General features: G+C 50.0%; 1 protein-coding gene across 12 annotated transcripts in view; it reads right to left on the bottom strand.

Annotated features, from left to right (window-relative positions):
- Window positions 1-211: 211 nt before the first annotated feature.
- Window positions 212-25,632, bottom strand: part of MSI2 (musashi RNA binding protein 2) — a 389,103-nt gene continuing 363,682 nt past the window's right edge. For 2 of the 12 annotated variants that reach the window (XM_067715512.1, XM_067715514.1), the window contains 3 exons: window positions 9,039-9,247; window positions 7,185-7,257; window positions 212-4,648 (listed from right to left, as the gene is read on the bottom strand). In XM_067715512.1, coding sequence (XP_067571613.1) covers window positions 7,216-7,257; window positions 9,039-9,247 — 251 coding nt within the window. In that variant the 3' untranslated portion in view covers window positions 212-4,648; window positions 7,185-7,215. Of the gene's footprint in view, window positions 4,649-7,184; window positions 7,258-9,038; window positions 9,248-25,632 lie in introns of those variants that run through there. The other 10 variants (XM_067715515.1, XM_067715516.1, XR_010937428.1 and 7 more) reach the window with 6 other exon arrangements.

Here is a 25,632-nt window from a genome sequence, read left to right as displayed (position 1 = left end):
GGATGGTACAGTATGTACAGAATACAGTAGCAGAGAGCCTTCTGGAAGGCTCTGAAACTTTTGTCTCTCAGTCCCCATCCCCCTCCCCTCCCCCCGCACGCCCCTGCCTCCTGGAAACAAACTCTTGTCTGAGACAATACATTCTGATCATTTGATAGCCAAGTGTTTGGATTAAGGTTGCTTCCCCAGAGGGGTGGGTTCTACGTATATATTTTTGTTTTAGTTTACTTACTTTTTTTTTTTTTTTGGTTAAAAAAAAAAAAGAAAGAAAAAGAAAACAAACATATACAGTATTAAAGTATTGCTTAACGTACAGCGTCTCCTTGTGTAGTGTCGGTGCCCAGGACCGGGCTGAGCTGACTTCTGCTTCTTTTCTGTTTGGAGCAGGGGGATGGGGGAAGCCTGCCAGCATCTCTCTTCCATGTGCTTGCCTGCATCTGTCCCTCTGCTCTCAACACCCCCCACCCTGCTTCAGCCTTCCTTGGCAGGTAGCCTGGCTTGCCAAGCACATTAGAGAAAGCAAAAAACTCTTCCCTGCCCCACCCAACCCCCCAGCCTCCCTCTGTCCCTGCGCGCCACTCCCAACTGATAAAGAGAAGTATGTTAGTGTTTCTTTTGTAAACAATTTCATATGCAATATAATACAGAAAGCATGGCTGACCTTCAATAAAAAAAATATAGTAAACTATATTGCTTTATTCTTGATTATGCTGCAGTGAGTGAATGGCAGAATGAAGCAGTGTGGTGGGGTGGTGGCTAAGTCCCTAGCCCTCGTTTGCACTAAAGATCAAAATAGGTTTTGCTTTTCTATTTGGAACCAAAAAAAGAAAAAAAAAATTTTTTTAATCCCCAAATGAAAAGAGAACCAAAAAAAAAAAAAAAGCCCAAGAAACAAAACAAAATTGAAAACAAAAACTGAACACCTTTCAGGTCATTAGAACCAACAATTACCCAATGATTTTTATACTAGTCTAGCAAGATGTGTGTAACATTCACTGGCTGTGAATTGCTGTGCAGTGAAACATTAAATCGACAGCAATAGAGCCATGCTACCTTAAAGTCCAAGCTACGAGTTCAAATTAAGATGAAGGTTATGAAGGATAGGAACATAAAGGCCTGTTGGGACTTCGTTTGAATCAAGCCGATGAGCGACTGGGATAGAGAGCGAGGCTGTTTGGTTTTCCCAGTGGGTGTGAGGAAGGCCACAAGCCAGGTGGGTGGAAGCTCCTGGAGAGGAGACCTGGAACTTGGTCGTCCCCACCAACTCCACGTCCAGGTAGAACCAGGAATGGGTCCAGGAGCTTACGCAACTCACTCTCCTCTGTGTGGGAGGAGAGGAGTTTGGGGGCCCCAGGCAGATGGATCTAGAAGCCAGAAAGTCACCCGGTGGCTACTTTATGATTCCGGGGAAAAGCCATCAGCCAAGAGGGTTTCTCCCCCAGGGAAGGTGAAAGGTAGTTCCCATGTTCGCCACTGAGCTTAACTGAAACAAAGACAAGGCTGAACGTCAGTGCTAAAATAATTTACAAAAATCTTCCAAAATGGACTTCTAGATGAGTGGGGGACTAACGTGAACCTTAACCTAGGTAGCCACATTAAAACATATCAGATTTCCACGAGATTTGTGCTATGGGCTACTGGGTCTCTTCAAAAGGTATTATAAACATCTAAAACATATTCACACAGATTATCAATTTCTTCTGAGCATTCTTAAAAAAATATTTTTTCTCTTAGTAAAATCATTTTAATATACCATGCCTTCCTCTTTTAAAAAATAAATTAAAAAAATCCAGTTTTGCATATCTAGCGTTAGCATTTAAGGTAGTATGGCACACCCCTTCACAGCTGGGGGGTGGGGTGGGAATCTACAAAACGCCGTAGAGTCTACCGGCATCTGAACATCGTGAGACCTTGGGTTAGCTGAAACCACATCAGATCAGCAGAAATAAAATTAAAACTTGAAATCGAAAAACAAAATGAAAGGAAAAAACTGCCCCCAAATTATTAGCATTTTTTTCATAAATAAGAGAAAGTTCTATCCTTACTGGTCCTAAATCTGAATAACTATGTCTAATTTTTTTAAACCTTAATTACCTTATACCTATCAATATGTACTAGAAGAAAGAGGAGAAAAAAAGTCACTACACTAGTACCAGGACAGCACGCTTACAAGATAGCCATTTTATACATTATTAACAGACAATGATCAACAAAGAGTCTTCTATGAGGTGATGGGGGATGCAGAGAAAGGAAGGGTAGTACAGTACATCATCAACATGGACAAAATAGTAATTAAATTCCCTAGTCTAGACACTGAATTTCTGGGAATTTATTGTCTCTTTTTTTTTTTCGTATTTTGTTTTTTTTTAAATAAAACTTCTATTTTGTTATTTTATTACTTGAACAAGTTTTGATGTTTTAAAAGCGCCCAGCATTTTACTTAGCCTGGTTGTTTGGAAATAAAAAAAGAAAGAAAAACAAACAAAAAAAAACCCCTCACCAAACAACCTAACATTTTATTGGAAAAAACAAAGAACGTGATTTTTTTTTTAAAAAAATGTTGCTGTTTAATTAAAATTGAAAAAGGCTTTTTTTCTTTCTTTCTGAGTTAGCATTTTGGAGCCTTTTGCTTGAAGATGATTTTACCCTACCATGTCTGTGAATGTCTACATTAGTCTACTTTGTTAGTAAAATTTATAAAAATAGGAGTGCAGCAGCTCTTTATAATAAATGTCGCATTCAGTGTCTCATACTGGCTGTGCCTTAAGTACCAAATTTATAAACGTAACAATTTAAAAAATATTAATAAAACGTCAATATCACATTTTAAAAAAGAAAAAAATATATATCCACACTACAATAGGTTTTAATGCCATCTATTGAGTTGTACTTCTATAGTTGCTGTTGCCGACCTATGACCAACATTAAAAAAAAGTTAAATTAAAAAATATCCTTCATCATAAGTATCTTTCCCCATCTGAGGACCATATATTATAACAGCCAAATGTTCAACATGTGCAAACAGGAAACGGTCAGTTTTTCCCACCAGTCACAGTGCAGCGATGTTTATACTTTTTATTTTTTTAAATTCTGTTTACATCTACAATAAATTAAAAAAAAATTCTTCCATAGCCTCTCTGGTGATACTTGCAGCACTGAGGTATTAAAAAAAAAAAAAAAAAGAAAAGAAACAAAACCGAAAGATTGCTTTCCTAATTGGTAAATAGAAAGTGAATGGAGAAAAGGTTTCATTAATGCAGGCTTATCCACTCCTGGCCCACGGGCCCCCAGAGTTGGGGGCGGATGGGGAACAGGGGAAGAAGAGAGGCAAAGTGTCCTAGGGACCTTTGGAGGTGCTGAAATGATTGGACGATAGAAAATGATCAAATATTTAAAAATTAAGACTGAAAAAGAATGTCCCCCCACCCCGCCCCACCCAAGCCAAACAGGTGTGCTTTGAAACATTAAATATGTTAAATATTAAAATTGTAGCTTTGTTTTTAAAAAACGTCTTGGGAAAAGCAGTTTTTCATATTTTAAATAAAAATCTAACTAGACGGTAACGTTGGAAGCTGTGCACAGACGAGAGGTTAATATGCTGGTATGACACTAATACAGTTCTTAGGTCTATCACACAGACAAGAGGAGCTAACCAGTGTTCTAACTTGTCGTGGGGTCGGCCTGGCAGCTGGGTGTTCTTCGGTCTCAGTCACTGACTTGGTTTATTGTTACTCCCCTCCTCCATCCACAGAGCATCAAACTGCCGGGGACCGACTCCCTCACAAAAATATTTTTGATTCTCTCTTTCTTAATAGTTTCTATGTAGTTAATGGAATTGTATTTACAACATTTCTTTTTTTAGAATTCACAACTGCAAAAAACCTTATAATATCACCTCTTTCAACAGAAAAAAAGCACTTATAGAAAAGGAGGACACTCAAAACATCGTCGTCCTTACCTTATTGCCGAAAATAGATATACTTAGGTTAACAAAGAGACAGCACAAAAAAGAACCGCTATAGTCTGTTAATTAGCCTACTACATCTCACTTCTTATACAATGCAAAGTAGAAAGTTGACGCCCACCTCCCGCTCCATATTTCACAACCTCGCTTCTGTGTGTGCTCAAATTCCACCTGAAAATCCATACAGTCTCAGAATTGGTACCAAAATATTGAGAGTAATATTACCATCTCAGCATCCTTGAAAAGTGAGAACAGAATTAAAACAAGCAAAAAAAAATTTTTTTAAGAAAAAAATAATACCTTAATATAACAATTATACTATGGTTAGCTTTTAACTAGATATTAAAGCTATATGACTACTGCACTAAGTCAAAATCACTACCAAATGTGATCTGAAGAGATTTAAAAGGAGAAGGGGGAAGAGAGAAGAGGGAGGGAAACCATCAAGAAAAACAAAAATAAAACAAAACCAAAATCATGGGATATATACACATTTAAAAGCTGTTGTCTTATATTACAGCAGATTCATGAGATGATGAGATGCAGTCAACCCTCGATCCGAAGTGAGCCATCTCTGGTTGGGATGGGGAGTGAGGCTGGTGGGGGAACAGGTCTGATGACATCACCTAAACAAAGGGCCACTCAGAAACTTCGCCCAGTCTTGCCTGGACATCCAGGTATGCTCTGCAGGGTATAGAAGGTCGAGGGTGTCCAGAAGAGAACAAAAAGTGGGGGTGGGAGGAGAAAGAAGAAATGTCAGGCAAGCATACCATTTACTCCAACTTTTTATTTTTTATCATTTTCCTATTTCTTTTTTTTTTTAACATCTTTATTGGAGTATAATTGTTTTACCATGTTGTCTTAGTTTCTGCTGTACAAAAAAGTGAATCAGCTATATGTATACATATATCCCTATATCCCCTCCCTCTTGAGTCTCCCTGCCACCCTCCCTATCCCACCCCTCTAGGTGGTCACAAAGCACCGAGCTGATCTCCCTGTGCGATGCGGCTGCTTCTCACTAGCTATCTATTTTACATTTGGTAGTGTATATATGTCCATGCCACTCTCTCACTTCGTCCCAGCTTAACTAGAGCTTTCAAAGTATGGCTACATTGGGCTACTGAGGACATTGGAAAATGGCCAGGCTAACCGCTGACTGGGGTCACAGCCTGAGCTGTGACATCGGAGCCACACCTGCTGCTGGGGAGAGGGCAGCTCTGGTTAAGCTTCTGTTTTCAAAGCTTAATGTTTAAAAACTTCTGTCTTTATGAGATACCCATCAATGACTGTCAATAACTGAAAATGCTAATTTCTACTAAAAAAAATCCTATTACATACCAAAGACTCAAGGTCAGGACACATAAAAACATTCACAACAAATAATCAGCTTTGGTTCTAGGAAATAAAAACAGGCCCGGGATTCACAGACTTGCCAATCGAATCTGCCTGAATGACTGTGAGCCTGGGCCCCTCCTTCATGGATGGTACCAAATGTCTGAGGGTCACCTCTGTTGGGGACAAAGTGTGTGTTTTGGTGCGGCCATGTGACTCGATTGGCCCACTTAATCATTTTGGAGGGGGGCAGGTGGTTACCTCCACTCTCATCTATTCCATCCTTCTGAGTCCTAAAGGTGGATGAGGGAGGCTGCGCTGGGGGCAGCCTCGGCCCTCCCCCGACCCCCATGGACACACTGCAGAGGCCTTGGAGGGTGTGGGGAGGAGATGGGAGGAAACCTACACCACCCTCCACTTCCAGGGGAGGGAGGGAAGAAGCGCTGGTGGTTGTTCAATCCCCTCATCAACTGATTCTACAAAGGGCTGGTGCCACTTTCCATCCCCAGCGTTCTCGGGTACATCAGTCTGCCTTGCTCTCAGAGGAATCTTAGTTCCCTTGGGGCCCCCAGACCCAGCTTAATTAGTCGTGAGTAGCTCTCCTTCACACTGTTAGTGGCCTCTGGCTCCGGCCGGCCAGCGATGGCTGGGTCAGTGCTGGAAGGGAAGTGTAGGCGAGGGGTGGGGAGAATTCACACACGGGGTTTATTTGGTTAAGAGAGGCAGTTGCGTTAGTTGAGGTGATTCCTTAGCAGCAATATTAGAGAAATTCAAGAGATTTATGGAGCTCAGCTCCACCTGGTCCCCCAGCTGGGCCCACCCTACTGAGTCCTGGCTGGCTCAGGGGCCCGAAGCAGCCCTCTACACGAGGGGCATCCTGCTGACTGCAAACCAAAGTGGCAAATCCGTCTCCGGCCTTGTTCCTGTACGTCCCAGCTCCTGGAGTGAAAGGCGTTCACGCCCCAGCTGGGATTCTATGAGTGGGACCCATTCCCAGGCCTTGGCTGTCGCCCTCTCTCTTCCAAAGAAATCGACTCATGTCTCAAGACTTCAGACTAACTCGCTAACACGGGTCACGTTTAGGTCTCACGAGAGAACCGCTCTCCTTGGTGCCCTTCCCGAGAATGATGGATACTCATTTTCAGTGAGAACGTGGCAAGAGGCTCCCTCACTGACTGCCCCAACTCCCCTCTCCTCCACTCCACCCCTTCCATATCCCCATCAAAGTGATTTAAAAAATGTTTAATTAACTTGAGCTCAGTTTAAAAGGTTAGGAAACTGGCAGGGATCCAAATCCACCTAACGCAGGTGATGTCGTTAATTTAATTTGCTTTTCGTGCGGGTAATCTGGATAATTACTCAGCAGTTACTGGCAAAAATGTTTTCTTTTCACTAAAAGATGGAGTCTGGCTGTTTGACTGCATGAACCCCACTGGCCGAGCCCAGCGAGCTCTGGGGAGCTGAAAGGGCCCAGCAACCCACAAGGCCAGCTTGCAGGATCCTGCCCGCCCTCCCACCTCCAGGCCTGGCAGAAGCCCAGCGGTTCCCTGCCTCCGTCCCCCTGGGACGGGCACAGCACAAAATCTCCTTCCAGTTTCCCATACTCTTGATTGTATTTCAAGACAGAGAAAGATGAGGGGTGGGAAAGATAAAGAAAAGGAATCAAAAGAATCAAAGAAAAAAAGTGGGGTCATGCTTTAAGCTGGAGGAGGGATGAGAGATTAAAAGACTGGATTGTTTTGCCCCCCACCCCCCTGAAAAGGGGTCCAGAAGGAGGAAGGAGAGATGTGGACGTGAGGAGACCAGGGCCGTGCGTACTTGCATGCCCAGGGCGCATACATGTACGGACACGCCCAGCGGGCGAGACACGTGGCAGAGAAGGTAATACCTCAGAGTGAGATGGCAACGAAAGCACCTGCTCAATGGTATCCATTTGTAAAGGCCGTTGCAATCAAAGGTCCCTAAAATTGCACAATTGTTAAGGTCATCAGCACACTATACATGGGAACAGATTGTCATATTCTGGGAAAGGAAATTATCTCTAGGACTAGACTGTGGTTGCCAGCATGAATATGTAATTCTGAGACACCGTGCCACGAGGGGCCAGAATGACATCCTTCCCAGCCCCGACTCCCCACCCCCGGCCTGTCCGCTCACCCAGGGGAAAATTGAGAGCCAGATTCACAGGGGTGGGTGGGTGATAGGAAAGGGGGGCTTGCGCCGAAAACGATGGGCACTGTTGCCCTGAGCCCCAGCGAGCAAAGATAACAGTGTCTCTGTCCACAGTCCCAACGGCTCCAGCTGGGGAGAAAGCAAGGCCCGTGCAGACCAAACGTGACGATGTGCTTATTTCAGAAACCATCACGGCACACAGGTCAGAGACCGAGGTTTTCATGAACAAATAGGGTCTGTCTTTCTGGGCACTGACAATGGAAATGAGCTGTGTTCTACGTGGTGACAGACAGTCTCCCAAATTGATGCAGCTCTAAGCTGAATAATACTACTCTGGATTTGGTACTACAGCTGATCCGAGGGGATTTGACTTATCAAACTACTGCCTTAAGTGATGTTGGCTCGGGAGTGGAATTCAACAAGGACCCGGACCGCACAGGCCTGGGATGGCAGAAGTGTGTGTGTGTGTTTGTGTGTGTGTGAGTGTGAGTGTGTGGAGAGTGTGTGTGCATGCATGAGAGTGCACAGACGTGCGTTTGAGGTGGGGATGGAGGACTTCTAACACCAGGGTCAGGGACGGGCTGCCCTGGTGCCCAGACCGTCTGCCCTTGTTCTGTTCTCCCCAGCACAGCTCGGGAGGCAGGGCTCTCCCGACAGGGACATGACCTGGGACAGCAGACACTCCCACCTCAGCTCAAAATCAAACTGACTCCAAGATGGTGAGGTTGGCCGATTTTCTGTTTTCCAAATGGAAGGGACAAGCGAGTAAGTGGGCTCAGGCACATTCATGCTCACACACACTGCGAGGGGGAAGAACAATACAATCTGAAAACAGCATGCAAATCTGTTAAGCAAATTTCCATTGCCTGGATTAGTGAGATTATAGAACCACAGAGCATTACAAATATCAAATGCATCTGGCCTTCGGGGGCAGGCGCAGCTACAGAACGCAAATGGGAACTTATTGGAACCTGGAAACTGTAAGAAACATTAGCGGAGGAAACCTCCTGGGACAGGGCTTGCACCCCACGCTATGTCCCAGGCCCCGGCACTGCCCCTGGACCTCGGGTGGTGACCCTCCCGACTAAGCTGCTACCCTGTGGGGCGGGTCCGTAGCTCCAACGTCCCGGCGCACCTGAGTCTCCAGGAGGCCGGGATCGAGGAGAGGGGGCTGATACTGAGGCTCTACTGTGAGCCAGCAGCTGACATATCCTGTTTCCATTTATTCTCTCACAATCTTTTGAGGGAGGAACACTTATACTCGTTTGACAGCCAGGGAAGCAGAGGATTATATACGTGGCTCAAGGTTGCATGGGCTGGACGTGCTGGAGTGGTGATCTGAACCTGACCTGCCCACACTCCCTCCACTCACCCGTGGCTGCACACCGTGCCTGACCCCCAGGTGCTCAGGAAGCACCTAAGCGAAGAAGCTTCAGCCCTGGATGGCTGACGTGATGCGGATGGGGGCCCGCTGCCCTCTCCTGGCCTCCCACCTCTGGGCTTTTCTGGCACACCCGCCCCGGGGTGCCACAGGACATGGGCAGGAGGGCAGGGGCAGGAAGGTACTTACAGCTATGCCGTGGCCGAAGCCTGAGCCCGGCTGTGGGCTGGCCGCACTTATGTAATTCCCCACTCCGGAGTCCTGGCTGGCAGGGCCGTAGAGATCGGCGACAGGTCCTGGGCTGTTGGCCCCCGGGAAGCCTCCGGGCCGCGCCGGGTTGGAGCCTGCCGGGGAAGCGGGCGCGCCAAAATTCGGTTGAGCACTGTAGCTATTCAGGACTGGTGTGCAGAGAATAGAGCTGGGTATGAGGCCAGAAGCCACGCATGCACCGGTCATTACAAGCCAAACACTCCAGAAAAACAGCTGAGGCCCAACTTCTAACACTGAACCAAGGCCATGCGAAGACATCAGCAGGGACTCAAGAATACTCAGCCCAGGCTACTACTAAGAAGCTCGGAGCTCCAAAAATAGAGAGAAGAAAAAAACAATCATTCAACACACTACGGCAACCAACCGGAGGTGCTTCACTGCCCACCAAATTATCACAATAGAAATAGAGGTATATATGGAAGAGAGAGAGAGAAAGAGTTTTTTTTTTTTTTCACATCTGAATTGATGCTCATGCAGTCTTGTCTAGATCTGGGCACGTTGAGACAGCATTCACATCCCATGCAAACTACAAAGGAACTAGTTTTAGACTACACATTGTGTTAATATTGATATTAAAATGTGACAGGAAACAAAGCAATTTGTGTCCAGGAAAAAAAAAATCTTTGGGGAGGGGATTTTTGATTTGCTTTTTCTTTCACTTTTTCTTTTTTGGTTTGTTTTTGGATCCATTAAATGACAAATTTGTTTTAAACAAAAAAAAGACAAAAAAGATCTTCAGCGCCCCTTCCCCCCACCAACCACTTCCCCCCTCCCCACTGGCTACTCCCTCCCTGCCCACCCCTCCCATTTATATCCCTGTATGAACGTCATCAATACTGAACGTGGTCGGAGGATGGGATATGTCATGGAAAATTTGGGCATCTTAACATAACAGTAATGATGGTGGCAGAGGGTTCCCTTCTGGGGTGGAGAGCTGGGGATGGAGGGAGGGGATGGGGTGGGGATGGCGAAGCTGGAGGCTCTGGGGCCGAAGCTGAGTGAATGCCAATGATTCTACCGGACACCCACACACTCACCTCCTGCAGTAGAAGGAAAGGGGGGATTTAAACTTTTTTTTCCTTTCGTTTAAAAAAAAAAAGACAAGTATGAATTCAGAGCATACTGACTGAACCAATTTATCACTAAAGCATATCTGACCGAAATGTCTGCTTTCTGTTGGTTATCTCCAGATATAGACTCCAGACAGGAAAAGAGCTAGGAATGTACCTTTGCTACAGAGAGATGCGACTTCACACCCGCAGACGCTGAGAGTGGCAGTGCGGAGGGGCCAGTGGGAGGAGACACTGCCTCGGGCCCCCTCCCCTGGCCTCCCCCAGACTCCACCGCTCCCTCCCCGGCCAGGGCCACAGCCTGTCAGCCAGGCTCATTTTGTCTCATCTTCATGCCCCCCTAGTAGCTTAAACTTTTTCTTTTCCCTAATGGAAAAAAAATTTTTTTTTTTTAACTGTAAAAATAAGTTCTCATTGATTTTTAAAGCTCAAGGTGAGTCTGGGGCTGGCCAGTTCTGGGCTACAACTAACCCATCTCAAAGAACCAGACAATCTGCCTTCCACGCATTTCCATGGCTCCCAGGGGCTGCTCCTCCCAACAGCCTTCTCCCTCCTGCCCCCCTCGGCACTTCCCTCTGCCCTGTGGCCACCCGCCCTCAGTGGCAGAAGGGAAGAACATCTGCAAGTCTGCTCTGGGCCATGGCCTTGCCCCGCGGACCTGTGGTTGGAGCCCCTCACTTCTGGGCGGGGGGATCGAAGAGCCGGACGTGGATTGATTTCTACCCACTTGTTGCCGGGATGGGAAGAGACCGAAGATGCACTCCAGCCAGGCCGGTTGGAGACTGGGACGGGACACGAAGATGCAAAGGGGGACAAGCCAAGCTGGGCCTGGCTCTCGACTCAGCAGAGAAAAGGCAAGCTGCTACCTTGGGATGCCCTCTAGGGCAGGAGGCCCCAAGCTCAGGCCCCTTGGAAGCTGTGCTGAGAAAGGAAGAAACTGGCCGATGGGAAGAACAGGTTAAAGAGAAAAGAAATCACAGAGGCTTTGAGCAAGTGAGTTGCTCATTTGGGAAGGCACCGGCAGACAAAGGGGACGGGATTTTTGAATACAGATTAAACTTGCAGATAACGTTTGGCCTTGCTCACTCACGGAGGCTAGCAACAAGCTGCGAGATTCAAAAGGCAGCATTCTCTCGGTCTCACACACTTTCCTCCTCCGGGCTAGGAAAACTGAGGGAGCTCAGACAGCGGACTCCTGGTTCACCCAGGCAGCTGACCCCGCTCCTATACCAAGTAACCAACGAAGTAGCCAGCTGGCTCTGTTTCAGGGTGGAGAGCAGGGGTGTGGGCAGTGGGCCACGGTGCAAGATAGGAAGACTTTTTGACCCCTTTCTCCTGTGTCCAGATGAGGATCCAGGAGGACAGTGGGCAGGCCCACCTATCTAGAAGCCAGGGAGAAGGGACGTCTCCATCTTGGCTTCTTCCAGCAGGGGGAGGGCCATCCAGAGACTAATCCAGCCAGAGGAGGCAGCCTGGGAGACAGGAGGCGGCATGTCCTGAAACACGCCCCTCCGGAGGCTTAGAAGACAGGAGGGCTGGTGGTATTTGCCCAGCCCCCGGCTACCTCTCACGAGCCTGTGTGCCCAGGAGGCCTGCAGCTTGAGAGTTGGCCTGAAGGGAATTTCACAGTAAGCTGCTCTTCTTAGGCCTACATTGCCCCTCCCCTCTCAGTCCTCTTCCATCAAATGACACCAGTATCACGGTTGAGAAGGCACTGTATTAAAATGCAGCTCTAAAACCCCAAGTCTCGCGTGAATAGACACTTGCCCTCCTAATGCCGGAGCCCCAGCTCAGAGTCACCCCGCAGACAGTCCCCAGCCAAGGGTGAAGGATCAGGCTGTGGGTTCCCGCCGAGGGTGCAGCTGGCAGGCAAGAAGCACCTGGTCCTGGGCTGGTCCTTTCTCTCTAGGCTTCTGGACAGTGGATGCTGCACCCTCAAAGGCTGAGGGCATGGAGGGGCCGGGTCTTTGGGCCCCTTGGTCAATGACTCCCTCTTTCTCTGGGGGCGGAAGACCCAGGCTCCAGAAAGCATGTTAACAAGCCAATGGGATGGCCCGAACCCACGATCTCCGGGAGTGCTCTACCCAGCAGCGGCTCTGCTGCTCGGGAAGAAAGGGGCAGGGCACTGCGCACGCCAGCGTGCCGGCGGCTGTTCCCGCTGTCTGATGGTGGGAAGGCATTAGGGACAAAGCGATTTTCTTCTTTCAGGAGGTTCGCACTGCACACTGGCTGGTTACACAGTAAAGGAGGAGGCCCTCCCCTCCAAGCTGTGACCTTGAGAGGAGAGGCAGGGGGAGAAGCACGACTCTGAGCCCCTGACCTAAGGGTGCTTTCTGTTCCAGTCACCCCTCAGTCAATTTTCAATGGTCTGTCTCCTTGGAGGTTGCCTCCAGGCTCATTTTGAGGGGCCAGAAATGTCCCACAGGCCAGGATCAGTTCAGGAAGAGGGGATGGGACATTATTCTTAACGGGCAAGGACGCCTGTCTCCTGCTCAGCTAGGAGGTGTGTGTGGGGGGGATGGGGAGGGAGGGAGGGGTCTCAGTATGTGCTGCTGAATAAACAGTGCTGAGATTTATACATCGGACGTTCTGACTCCTGTCCCAGAGGAGGACAGTGTCCTGCGAACACCCTGGCGTTTTTGCAGCAGAAGCTGTGAGTGCCAAGTGGCCTTGGGCGAGCCCGGGGCCAAGCTGCAGTCTGGGGGCTTGCTGTGAGGGAGCAGGGTCACTTTCCCATCGGCTGCTCTGGGCAGCGCCCACAGCGGTGGTTTAATACTGGGCAGGCTCCTCTTTACGCCTCGCCCTGTCCCCCAGCATCCTCTGGACTTTCTGGGTCCAGGCAGCAGCTATACTCAGGGAGGCAGCTATGGTGCAGAGAAAGGGAACACTGGACTTGGAGTCAGAAGACCTGAGTGTGACCCTGGCCCTGACCTCTGGCTACACGCCTGAGTGTCAGCCCCTCACCGGTTGGAGTCCTCACCTGCGACACGTGAGTGCTGCCTGCCCTACTCAGCCTGACTCTCCGTGGGCTGTGGCGAAAACGCAAAAGAGAGGGTGCTCTGGAACTTGTTGAGTACAAAACAAACACACCTATATTTGACACAGCTGTCTATGCAGAGCCCAACAAGACAGGTACCATAGGCAGATTTAGGAAAATCTGATGTAGGAGAGTACAACTCACTGGCCATACAAATCGGGAAGTGATTCCCAAAAGGCTCTATTTCATCCACCTGGTGCACTTAATCACCTTGGACCTGATGCAAGGACCTGGGGACTGGGGGCAGGAGAGTGAGGACACTATATCCAGAGGCCAGCGAGGGAAACGCATTGGCATTAAATCTGGAGGTACTTCGCATCAGATAAAAGGAGGAACTTCCTGCCCATCAAGGGAAGAAAACACCTTCATGGCTGACCCAGGAAAGCCATCCAGAGACCTTATCCAAGGCCTGTCCTGCGGGCTCAGACTCTCACCTGCAGGGGCTGGACCCGAAGCTCGTGGGCCCCTCGGGGTTTCACGGCAAACCCAGGAGACGCCTGCCTTATGGAGGGCTTACAGTCAGCATGTGGTTCTGCCCAGCTGCCGTCAGAAGGCGCCGGGCTGAGGGTGGAATTCGTCACCGAGGGTGGGGAAGTTGTGGGGGAGGGCAGTGAGAATCAGGACTCACTGTAGGTCTAGGAAAGGTATGGAAGTCCCAGTACTTCTGTATGATCCCAAAGTGATGCCACTGGACCTGGGGCAGAAAGCTAGGGCCCAGGGCTCTAAGGGGGGGGCACCCCTGGGAGGGCGCCTCTGGCTCTAAGGCTTGGAAAGTAGGTTATTACTGATCCAGAGAAAGGAACTGTTTCCAAAGTCTTTTCCAGATGAGCTCAGGCCACATATCTGGGACCAGCCAGGGCCCTGCCAAGTCCCAGCCTTAGGCCTGGGTCCTCGTTTTGTGGGTCTCACGTTTCGCCAAAAGGCAGGGCCAGCCCTCGAGACAATTTCAATCATCTTCTTGGTGAATTATGTGTTGCTGCCAGCTTTAATCTCAGGAGGGGGCCTCGAGGCCCCCAGGACATTTCTGGGACAGAGTGTGTCCTGCTCACAAGGCAAATGCAGGTGGTGGGCCCGTCCCCAGCAAGCCCAGCTCAGAAGGTAACCTGCTGCCCAGCAGAACTCATTATGCCTCCCACAGGGACAAGGGAGGGGAGTCTGGTCTGGGCTGACGGTGTCGTGGCCCCGTTCCCAACCCCCAGCTCCCGCAGAATGGAGGACCCGGAGCATAAGCCGGTGTGATATTCTTCGAGGGCAGGGCTGCAGTTAACTCATCGCACTAGATTTTAGGGGTTTTTGTTTGTTTTAGAGAATTTAAAGAAAGCGACTGAGAAAGGAATGAGTAGAGGGGCTCTGCTGATAGGCTGATGCCAGAGAAAAGAGGCCAGAGTCACCGCCCCTCCGACACTCACCTTGTCTATATCATGCTTCTCTCCGCCCGGATTAAAACTCCACAGCAGCAGAGCCTGTGTCTCATGTCAGCAAGGGACCCCTCAAGGCGGGGGGCGTGTGGAAGGCGGGGACCCTCTGGGTTCTCACAGGACCCTGTGTTCTCCAGGGCAAGAGCAAGCTGCCCGATTCCCCTACGACACGGGGGGCCCAGTGGATGCTGGGTCCATAATGCCAGCTGGCCGTCAGAAGCAGAGACCTGCCTCTGAACAGCCCCTCTCCTTGCTGGGGGGCTCTGAAGAACAGCAGCCAGGCAGCCGAGGCCTTCCTTGAAACAGAGTTGACGGCCCCAGTCTGCAGCCTCACTGTGCCCTCTGGAAGGCGTGCCCACTGTAAATTAATGCAGGTGGTCTGATGGGAAAGGTCAGCCTGAAAAGATACACCTGCTTCTGATAACGGAAGGAGAAACCCTCAGCTGTGAATTACCAGCAGGGCAAGGAGGGAATTGCATCCAGCAGTCTGCCAGGCCACTGCGTCCCAGGGATCCTGGTTCAAACTTTCCCCCTAGAGCTTAGCCTGGAGGTGGCAGAGGGAGATAGAGAGGGCCAGCAGTTACATCTAACCTGGGAAAACTGTATGACACACTCAATTTAAGTCAAATCAGTTCAGGGACCCAGAAGCAGGGACAATCAATTTTATATACAACATTTTTTTTTTTTTTTTAAGCTCTGCTGAAATTCAAGCTATTTCAGAAGGCAAGGAGAAGACATACTTTAAAACTGGGGGAGGCTTGAGAGAGCAATGTGATGGTATTTCTTTCTCCCTGTCTCCATATACAAACCAGTATATTACTAAGAAGGACAAACTCAGCCTGGTATCAACAAGTCTGGAGACGCCTGGATCATCATAAATACCGCACAGGACACATGCAGAGTGTCAGCTCATTCACTGGGCGGAGGGAGTCGGCGTCACAAACATCCCGACTGTCGGTTTCAGTGGTGGCAATCTTAGAAGACTGCGGTTTCTGCTTGTTTGCTCAACACCTAGCCTGCTTCAGACTACGGAGGTCAGTGTAGATGTCCGTTGGTTAGTGCTGGCCTATCTTAAGTGGGGAATTGATGGACAGTGGAACCTAAGACTTGCGACTCATTATTTTGTAGAATGGTCTCAGCTTCCAGTCAAATCACATCCCCTAAAGAGATAACTTCACTGCTGGTTGGCTCCAAAACCCTCACACCCTGGGTTACTAGTGAACCGGGATACTCACACTACCACTCAGGTCAGTGTGAGGAGACAGCCCCAAGCACACGCAAAGGACCTATATCCGAGGAGGGCTTTGTGGCCGGTACTTTATACTTTCTCTTGTTGTACAATCTCAGCAGAAAACATCTCATTCTCTTTCCATCTCGATGCTTTTTTCTTATCAGCCCTGATTCGGGTGTGGGTGTGTCTCTTCCAACCAAAGGACTAGGCTGCGTTAGTTGGGATGGAGGGAAGGGGGAGGAAGGGGGTCAGTGGCTGGCTACCATCTGCTCACGGGGTAAATTCTGGGGATGCAGTAGCCTTGAGTGGGCCTGGGCCTGATGGCCAAAGAAACCAAGCTTTTGTCATGAGGACAAAGAACGAACTTTCTGGGGCCACCATCAGGTTCTTGTTTCTCCCAGACCCCAGGGGTCTTGAGGGACTGACCTTGTTTGCCTGTTCTAAGGAAGAAGGGGGAGAGGGGACCCAGGGAAGGAAAGGCCACGACGTGAGTCCCTGGGGCCGAGGTGGTACTCGCTCTGCCAGTGTGAACTGTCTGCCCGGCTGCAGCAGCTTCCCCAAGGAAGGGACCCCAGTGGTCGCTCCAGCTCAGGCCACAGGAGTGAACGCAAGGTGGTGATCCTGATTCCTCTGGGATACAAAGCAGCCTTTCAACAACGCTTCCGCCCTGAGCCTCTCAAGCGCTTCGGAAGACGAGGGAAAGTCAACCCCAGAGACAAATGTTTATGGTTTGACTGAAGCAGGCGGTGGGTGTTTTAACACTCACATCCTGTTGCCTCTTTCCTAAATTAACTGGTTTCAGATTCCAGGCCCACACAGGTTAGAATGGGCAAGGAGCAGCACATGGGCGATGCCAGAGCCTCCCATTCCAGCCCTCCCTGACCTGAGAATCAGAAGGAAAGGAGGTTAGGGAGTGTGCGGCCTGGGAAGGACTCCCTCTCTCTCTGTAACAGTTCTGCTGCTCCTAGTTTAATCCTGAGAATCTGCCTGGCTGTGTTTTGCTCGGGTGACCCCCTGTGTCCCCAAGGCACACCCACCTCTTTATCTTTCCAAAAAAGAAACCAGTCTGGCTTCTCCCCGCATGGACCCAGGCGCCCCAGCCGTGCTGTGTGCGCTGTGCGTGCTCGCTTTCTAATTCTCACCCTGCCCGCCCCCAGCCAGAAGGGTTGGGTCCTCGCTTGTGTCTTGTAAGTGATTCCACTCACTGCAGCCCCAGCGTACGTTTCCTTCACTATAACTATTGTTAACAGGAAACGCTATGAAACCCAAGGCCGGAACTGCATCCTCGTAGTATCCTCGGTCACGATGAAAAGCTCGGAAGGAATAGGTGATGCCCTGTCCCAGTTAGCAAAGGTGGGGCAGGGGAAAGCCTCATACTAGTTCAGGCAAAACGGGGTCTGGAGGCAAGGGTCACAGGGTTCTAGAAGCTGTGGTCTCTCGGGGTGCCAGGCTAGAAAAGGAACTAAGGTTCACTGAGCACCTACTGCGTGCCAGGCGCATTGGCAGGCGTTAACACCGTCCTGTTCACGCTCCAAACAACTTGTAAGATGGGTTTTATTGCCCTGGGGCTGCAGACGAGGAAACCGAGGGCTGGGGCCACGAGGGGATGTGTCCAGGGTCTCACAGTGCCTCAGACCGACTGAAACCAGCTCTCACTTGGTCTCCAGGCTACTCCCCCGGGCTGCTTTTTAAACTGAATCCCGCTGCCCAGCTGTCCTTCCTCGCATCAGAGTTTGACAAGGTTTCTTCTGTTTATTTGGATATTTCGTGGCCTCACAGAGGTCACAAAATCAAGGACAAGGAATCAAAGCGCCAATGTTGGAATGCCAGCTCCCGAGGGCATGGGTCCTGCTGCCCTTTCCAAATTGGGAGCTCCCTGGTGGCGGGGGTGTCTCCCCCATCAGACCGGGGGCTCCCTGAGGTTGGGCCATGCCTGCCACAGGAGACAGGGGTCAGCCTCTCACCTGAGGACTAGACCACCCTCCTCTGTGCCACATCCCAGAACAAGACCGGGCACGAAGCAGGCATGCGGCATCGCTGGGGTCAGGGGGAGGTGGAAAGGGCACTGCCAGAGAGAAAGGAAGCCCTCCCACCCTAGAAAGTGCAACCAGAGGGCTGGTCTCAGTCCCCGAAGACTCCAGTCTGCTGAGGGCTGTCCTGTGGGGAGCTGGCATGCCCTAGCACCCTCAGTACTTACTGCCTGATCACATTTCATGGAAACTCACTGTTTGGGGCTCCAGCAGCCAGGGGGTGGAGTGGGAAGGATGCCCAAGGGGCAGCCCCTTGAGGACCTGTACAAAAGGCTTTCCACTTGAGCAGCCCGTCTTTAATGATTATAAAGGCACAGGAGTTTAATCCATGTTTGATGTAAGCGCTAATAGCTCTGTGTCCTTGAAGTTCAAAGCGGGCGCATGCATGTCACTAATTGGCCAAGCATGGCGCCATTCGGCTCCCTCTCATGTTTCTAATTAGGTCTCTAATAACAAACAAACTCCGACCTTACCAAAAGGCCCCCATTCATCAGACAGTCAAGGAGGGTGGCTGCTTCCCTGTTTATGGTTGCTCCGGGCTGCTGGTTCTACGGGTACAGGCTCGCAATCTCAGCCAGGACAGGGCTGTCCTGGGGGGGGAGGTAGGAGAATCCATCTATGAGGACAAAGACCCCTTCAGCCCATCCTGGAGGGGTGGCTTTCCTGGCCCTGCCAGGAGGACCAGTGGTGGGCAGGAGGGGCCTGGGCTCCAAGGCTGCCGGCTAAGGATCCCCGACCAGCTCGTTAGAGGAGGCTGGGGTGAACCGTCTGGCTTGGCTCTATGTATCTGTCTCTGAGGTAGGGAGGCTGATGACAAAGTCACAGAGACGGCGTGAGGCTCCGTATCTAGCAAGAACCTGATGGTATTTGAGTCCATGGTTACAGGACGGACTTGCCTGGGGAGCTTTTAAGTAACGCTGAGGCCTGCCCGCCGTGCCCCCCACCTCCCGCCACCCCCCTGTAGCTTCTGATTGGATGGGTCTACAGTGTGGCCCGGACACTAGGAATTTTAAGAACTCCCTAGGTGATTCTAACATGTGGCCAAGTTCAAGAACCACTGTGTTCGCCCCAGTCCCGCAGCTCATCGACGACAGCTATTAGCAGGTCCACCTTTATTAGTGAATACCATCCAGAATGCCAAACCCTAAAGGGTTAACCAACCACACACGAGGATGGATATCTGACTATAGGGTTTGTTTTGTTTTGTTTTGTTTTAATGATACACGATTCTGGAAATATGTCTATCCCTCTCATTGCCTTCACACATTAAAAAAACGTGTGACTGATTTTTTCAAATGCATCCCTACCAGTTGCCTCATCACTTGGAAGCCCCTGGCTTTCTCTTCGGTCACTCCTCTCGGATCTTAAGGCACTATCACTGTCAACATTTTGCTCCCAATGATAAGGGATCCAGAGCTTTGGAAACAGCAGCAATACAGAGCTATAGAGCTGAACGGTGCCCAAGACCCCAACAGTCTGAAACCCTTTGCCCCCAAATCAACCAGCTTGCTGTTGGCAGAAGCCAGACAGGAACCAAGTCTTCTGATTCCCTGCTCTTCCTTCCACGTCCTTGTCATCATCTTCTTATTCTTCTTCTTCCTCCTCCACCTCCTCCTTCTCTTCTCCTGCTTCTTCTTAAAAGCTTCTTATCATCCGTATCTGATTAATCCACAAGGTAAACCGTCCCCTTGGATGGGGAAGGGATATAAGGGATGCCTCTGAGCTGTTTCCGTCTCCAAGGCCAGATGCCAGAAGTTGTGGGGTCAACCCCTGAACAACCAAGTAACCTTCTAGCAAGTCATTTCCAAGTCTGATTTGTTTCTCTTCAAGCCAGGTGGGAGGGGAGACACTGAAATCTCAGGGGCTACCTCAGTGGAAGGCTTAGAGACTATTTTATGCACCTGGCGCTGAACAACCTAGACCCAGAAAAGTCGAACAACGTGGCCAAGGGTACATAGCAAAACTGGGCGAGAGGTTTCTTCCAACTCAGGTCCATGTTTTCTGGTTTTGCTGCTGTGTTTGTGGTCTTTTCTCTGGAGGCTGGGTTGACACGACCAGACTCTTCTGCCTGGGTCAGTGACTCCGGGGCATCCTGGGTCCCATGTGTTGGTAAGGCTGAGCATCTCCTCTCCCGGCCAAGACGGGGAAAGCCTACCCTCTGCACGTTACGGTCAAAAAAAACTTCCAGAAAGAGAGGGGAAAGCGGGGCTGGGCAGCCTTTGCCTCCCACAGTGGGCTCTACCACAGGCGCACAGGTTTGCGTTAACTGGACAGACCATTTTATTAATATTAATAAGTAACTAGGAACAAAGGGCCCATTTATTTTTAGCTTTCTCTAATTGCGTAGTAATTGCTCATCAACAAAACAAATGAGCCCCTGCTCATGGTACTGTTGCCATGGTACTGGGAGCCCAGCCTCCCTGCAGGACGATTGGCAGAGGAGCCCACTGCTCCCGCCTCCGGCTCCGCCCCTCCCAGCCACTGGCTTAAGGCAAAGCCCCAGCAACTGGGCGGCCAATCCCCTCCCAGCCTCAGGGTTGGGCTGGGCTTCCCAGAGACCTTCCAGATTAAGTCCTCACAGCTCACGTGAAGGGATGTTAACTCATCCCTACCGAGAAGTCTTGCCCAAAGCGTCCTCCCCTGCTTCATGGCCTAGTTTCCTCCAGGCAGTGGCTAACTTCCTTCAGTTTTGTTTTAGCTAAAGGCTCCTTTCTAATAATGATCTTTAGCCTGGCTCACACTTACCCGACCGTGCCTCCTCTGGGCCTCCTTTGTGTGCCTTTGGTCTGAAGAGATTCAGAGACCAGAAGCCAGATCGGAAATGTCAGCTAAAGCCAGACAGAACCGTGATGTTAAGTCTGCAAGAGCAGAAGCAGGTGCAAATACCACATATAATGCCTCCTGAAAATGACTGGGTTCTCTTCTCCTCCACCAGGGATATGGAGAACTGAGTTGATGGCAGCGGTTGGTTTTTGTTGAGGGTATGTTTCAAAGATGCAGAGCTTTGCAGGTATGGCAGGACTGGTACGATGGAGCGTCTGCTGACAAGCGCTGTCCGATGAGACAGACCTAGGCTCAGATCCTGCCTCTGACACCTCACACATGCTAAGCCACAGGTTTTGTTTTGTTTTTGCGGTACGCGGGCCTCTCACTGTTGTGGCCTCTCCCGTTGTGGAGCACAGGCTCCGGATGCGCAGGCCCAGCGGCCATGGCTCACGGACCCAGCCGCTCTGCGGCATGTGGGATCTTCCCGGATCGGGGCGCGAACCCGTGTCCCCTGCATCGGCAGGCGGACTCTCAACCACTGCGCCACCAGGGAAGCCCTGAGCCACAGCTTTTAAACCTTAAAAATGGGAATGGGAATGACAGCACCCACTTCCTAGGGCTATGAGAATAAAATGGGATAAGGGAGGTGGGCTTAGCACAGAACATGACTCACTCATAATACATGTGAGATATCATTAACATATTACTGTTACCATTATTTTATTATAATTGGCTAGGAAGTGTCTTTAGCATTCTATCCGCCACTTGCAAGATATCCTTCCCTCAAGGGGCCTCCCAGGTGGGTTTGAATTTTGAGATGCCGGCTGGAACCCTCTGGTCCATGCCATAGAGTGGATATCCCTGTGGCTCTCTCATCCTGACAGATCTAATTGCAACAGCCAATCACAGCTGTTCAAAAGCATTATTTGCCCACCTCCTGTTGTGCAGGATCCCAGGATGGAAAGGGGAGACCTTTGTATTTATTAATGAGCATCCAGGAACGAAGGGCCCCTTTGTTTTCTGCCTTCTCTAATTGCACAGTAATTACTCATCTATAATAAGAACGAGGCTGACTGCCTCCCGGAGGATTGATGGGTCATATTGTTGGAGAAGGCAGGCACCACTCTGAGATAACGTGCAAAATATCTTCCAAAGACTCAAAACCCTGCCTTTCATTGAGGACAACTCACCAATCAGGAAGAAGACTGAGGACACACGATCACATTGAGAAGCTAGAGCGAAGGAGGGGGCATCCCAGGGAGGGTTAATTGGGTGTGGTTTCCTGGTGTTCTGAGCCAGTTTTGAACAGAGGGACCAAAGATGAGGACAGAGGGAAAGGGACTGGCAGCAAGGACGAGGGCAGTGGCTGCCATGAGGGCACAGGAATGGGAACCAATAGCCCTGAGCAGGTAACGAACAACAACTTGCTGGCAGAAGCAAAGGAGAATTGCTGGAAACAAAGGTGGACTCCCCATGATGGAATGCCCTCCAGGGTCTGCATTGCTCTCCTCCCCTTGCTCCAGACCACAAACCCAGCACAGCCCCAGGGCTTAAGGGGTCAGATTGGGCTTTGCTGGGCCACTGCCAGGTTGATCTTCCTTACTTGGTTCTGTCTTTAGTGAGTTCCATTCCACTGCCATAAAGAATATGAGCCTCTCTCTCCCACCAATATGACTATATCAATCGGGCTTTCAAAGTCTCCCTCTCCCAGACTCTAGCCTCTCTCTACCTCTTCAAGCCTATATCCCCACCGCCCATTAGACAGCCTCCCACTGTCCCCCAACCAGCATGACGTGGAGCCCAGAGTTAATCAGCTAATGGGGAAGAGTAAAAGGCCCACAGCATCTCTTACTGGGCAGCTATATATGAACATTTGTGGAGTGTTTACAATTTCATGGTTTGCCACTTGTCCTCATGCCTCCCCTCTTGTCTCTCTAATCCACCCTGCTGTCTGGCTTGTCTAACAAACAAATCTGATGGCACTTCTTGGTTTCAGGCCTCTCTGAGGCTCCCAGTCACCTAGGTGAATCCAGGCTCTTCAGCATGGCACTAAGGACCCCCTGCTCTGACTCTGCCCAGCTCTCTAGCTAGCTGTTGCCCTCAACCCCAATGCATTTTATTTTCTAGTCAGAGTGAACCATTTGCAGGACTTCAAAATCACTCTGCTCTTTGCATAAGCTGTTTCCCCAGGCTCCCTGGGGAGCTCCTATCTGTCCTTTAAAAGTATAGATACTCGCTCCCCCGTGAAACCGTCCTCGACTTCCCCCCACAGCTCTGTGCTCCTCCTTTACTGGGCTTAGGCATCATATCGTAAGTACACATTAGCCTCCATGCTAGGCTGGGAGAGCCTCTAGGGCAGGGACTGTGCTCTGGAGTCATCTATGAGCTTCCAGGGCTGCCAGCATCAGTCTCTTTCCCCCCCTTTTATAGTACCCAGCCTTTGGAAATCCATCCTTCTTCCACCGTGTCAGAGCTCCTTTAGCTCCTTTACCTGGGTTTAGAGGGGTCAGATCCCACCCTCAGTGACTGCTTCCTGTAACCTAGGCCTTAACCAAATAGCACAAAGTTCTGGACTTTTGCTAGAATCCTGGACCACCTGACGCCCCTCTTCTTCTAGACAGGGTAATGTGAGTCAGGAAACTGCTGTAGCCATTTTGCCATCATAGGAAACCAACAAAAAGACAATATCGAAATGAGAAGGAGGGCAAAGCTAAGAAAACTGCAGAAGATGAGCCCTGAACACATGAAGCTCACTCTTCCAACAGAGCTTCCAGGATGTCAGCCAATAAATCCCCCGTAATATTTAATCACACTGAGCTGGGTTTTCTGATACAGCTCAGAGTACCCTGAATCAAGGCCTAGGACGGTGCCTGTCACATATAATAACAATGACTGTTGTTGAACACTGAATAAATATCTGCCGATTTAAACGCCACGGCAGACGTGCCCTGGGTCTGGTTCTGAAATCTACGTCTGAAAGGTTGGCCTGTGAAGTCTTGCAGCCTCAGTCCTCAGCCAACACAGAGCTGGCAGCCGAGGCTGTTGGGCTTTCCCAGGACGTTCCTCTATGTGCAGGGTGTCTGGGCGGCAGGTGAGTCCTTCATGAACAAACATGGTTCCTCCCAGGGCTACTTAAAGGAGGCCAAAGACCTGGGTTCAAGTTCAGGGTTCTTTACCCTTGACCAAAGCCTCGCTAAACAGGTAACCAGCTGTGTGACTTTGGATAAGTCATGTGACCACTCTGCAGCCCAGCTTTCTCATAAAAACAAACATGTAAAATTGAGCCCAAACCTTCTGCCTTTCTGCCCATCTCATGGGGTAGCTGCGGTAATAGACGTGACAGCCTTAGCTCTGCAGGAACACAAGGAACCATGATGTACCCAGGTATGTGCTCCTTTGATGACTCTCATCAACACGTGGGTTCACCAACTTTTGGAATATGTGCTGTTATAGAGCTCTCAAGGGCACCATTCTTCCCACCCCTCCTCCAGACAGCAGGGCCTGTGCTCCCAAGCCAGCATGTGAGAAGGCCAACCAGCTCAGGGGGCGGGCACGGATGTGTCACCCACTGAAAATAATTCCACTGATTTAAAAGACCATTAACATTCTCCCACTCCATTCACTTTTGGATTAACTCGTACTTAGGTCTGGGCTTTGAGGCTAGTCACTAAATGCACTAGATTTGATTTAGCAAGTGCATGGTATTTCTATTACAAAATTATTGATTAGAGCTGATGTATTTTATCCTCAACAGAGTTGGTCCAAAAGCCCTTGGAAAATGAATGAAGATGAGGTCAGAGGTGGGCAGCTCTGCACATTATTATAAATTCACTGGGGTTACTGAAATCCAATGCTGGACTCTTTACGGGCAAAGTCCTGGCTCTCCCAGAAATGAAGATTTTAATGACAAACTGAGAAACAAGGTGCCCATGCCCAGAGCGCAAGGCAGTGACTGGGAGATATACGTTCCGGGACAGTCTTTCAAGTATCTGGCTGGTTAGCAGTCCTAACAGGTCACAGGTTTTCTCTCCCTCTGGGCTACTGTGCTGGCTCTATTCCAATGAGAGGGTGTCCCCGTGACCTTACCCACAGACGGGCCATCTTGGGGTCACAGCCCCCAGAGGATGCTTGCTGCTAGCACAAGGGAGCCTGGGCGGGAAAGAAGAGATGCCTGCACTGCAACCCTGCACCCCACCCCCCTTTCCTGGACATCGAATTCTGCTAACGAAGGCCTAGGAAAGCCATCTTTAGCAATAAAGGCAGCACAGTGATCCATTTTCCTTTTTTAAATGAAGCTGACAGTGCCAGAAACAATGCATCGTGGGAAATAGGGGCTTTCACTGGAAGGAATCTAGATTCTCAGACCACTGAAGGCAAGAAGTGTTACCTGCCTTTATATGCCTTGGCGCCCGGCACAAAGCAAACCTTCGGTACAGGCTTGTTGAAAGCAACACCTGGGAACCCTAAGGCTTGTGCCGCGACCAGTGCAGACAATGTCCGCACTCCTCCAGCAGCTGGAGGAGCGAGTGGACTCCCTCCGCCCCGAACACACAGGAGGCAAAGGATTTCACCGGGGACATTGAAGATGTCCTGAGATAAAAGTGGGGCGGGTCTGAGATCTACTCTCCTCCCCAAAGTGTTTACTTTATGGCTCAAGTTAAATGATTTATTCTATCCCCAGACTTGAATTTTACTGGAACAGAAACTCAGGGACGTCCAGCCAAAGGGCAGCAAAGCCAGACCTAGGATTCAGGCGGGGGTGGGGGGTGGGGGGGATTTTCTGCTCTCTCTGCCTCTGCCCCCACCCTCTTCTGCTGCTCCCCATTCTGGGTCAATCTACGGCTTCAGCAGCCCCGAAGCCTGACAGTTCCAGCTTCTCCCTCTGCCATTGCCCACTCCTACCCCCATGAAGACTGGGCTAGAAGGCCGGCTCCTCCCAGATCTCCCTTCCTGGGCCTCGG

Source organism: Pseudorca crassidens, chromosome 19 (genome assembly GCF_039906515.1).
Source record: "Pseudorca crassidens isolate mPseCra1 chromosome 19, mPseCra1.hap1, whole genome shotgun sequence".
NCBI lineage: Eukaryota > Metazoa > Chordata > Mammalia > Artiodactyla > Delphinidae > Pseudorca > Pseudorca crassidens.
The sequence above is the reverse complement of the archived record's forward strand: the minus strand, read 5'-3'. Positions and strand labels throughout refer to the sequence as shown.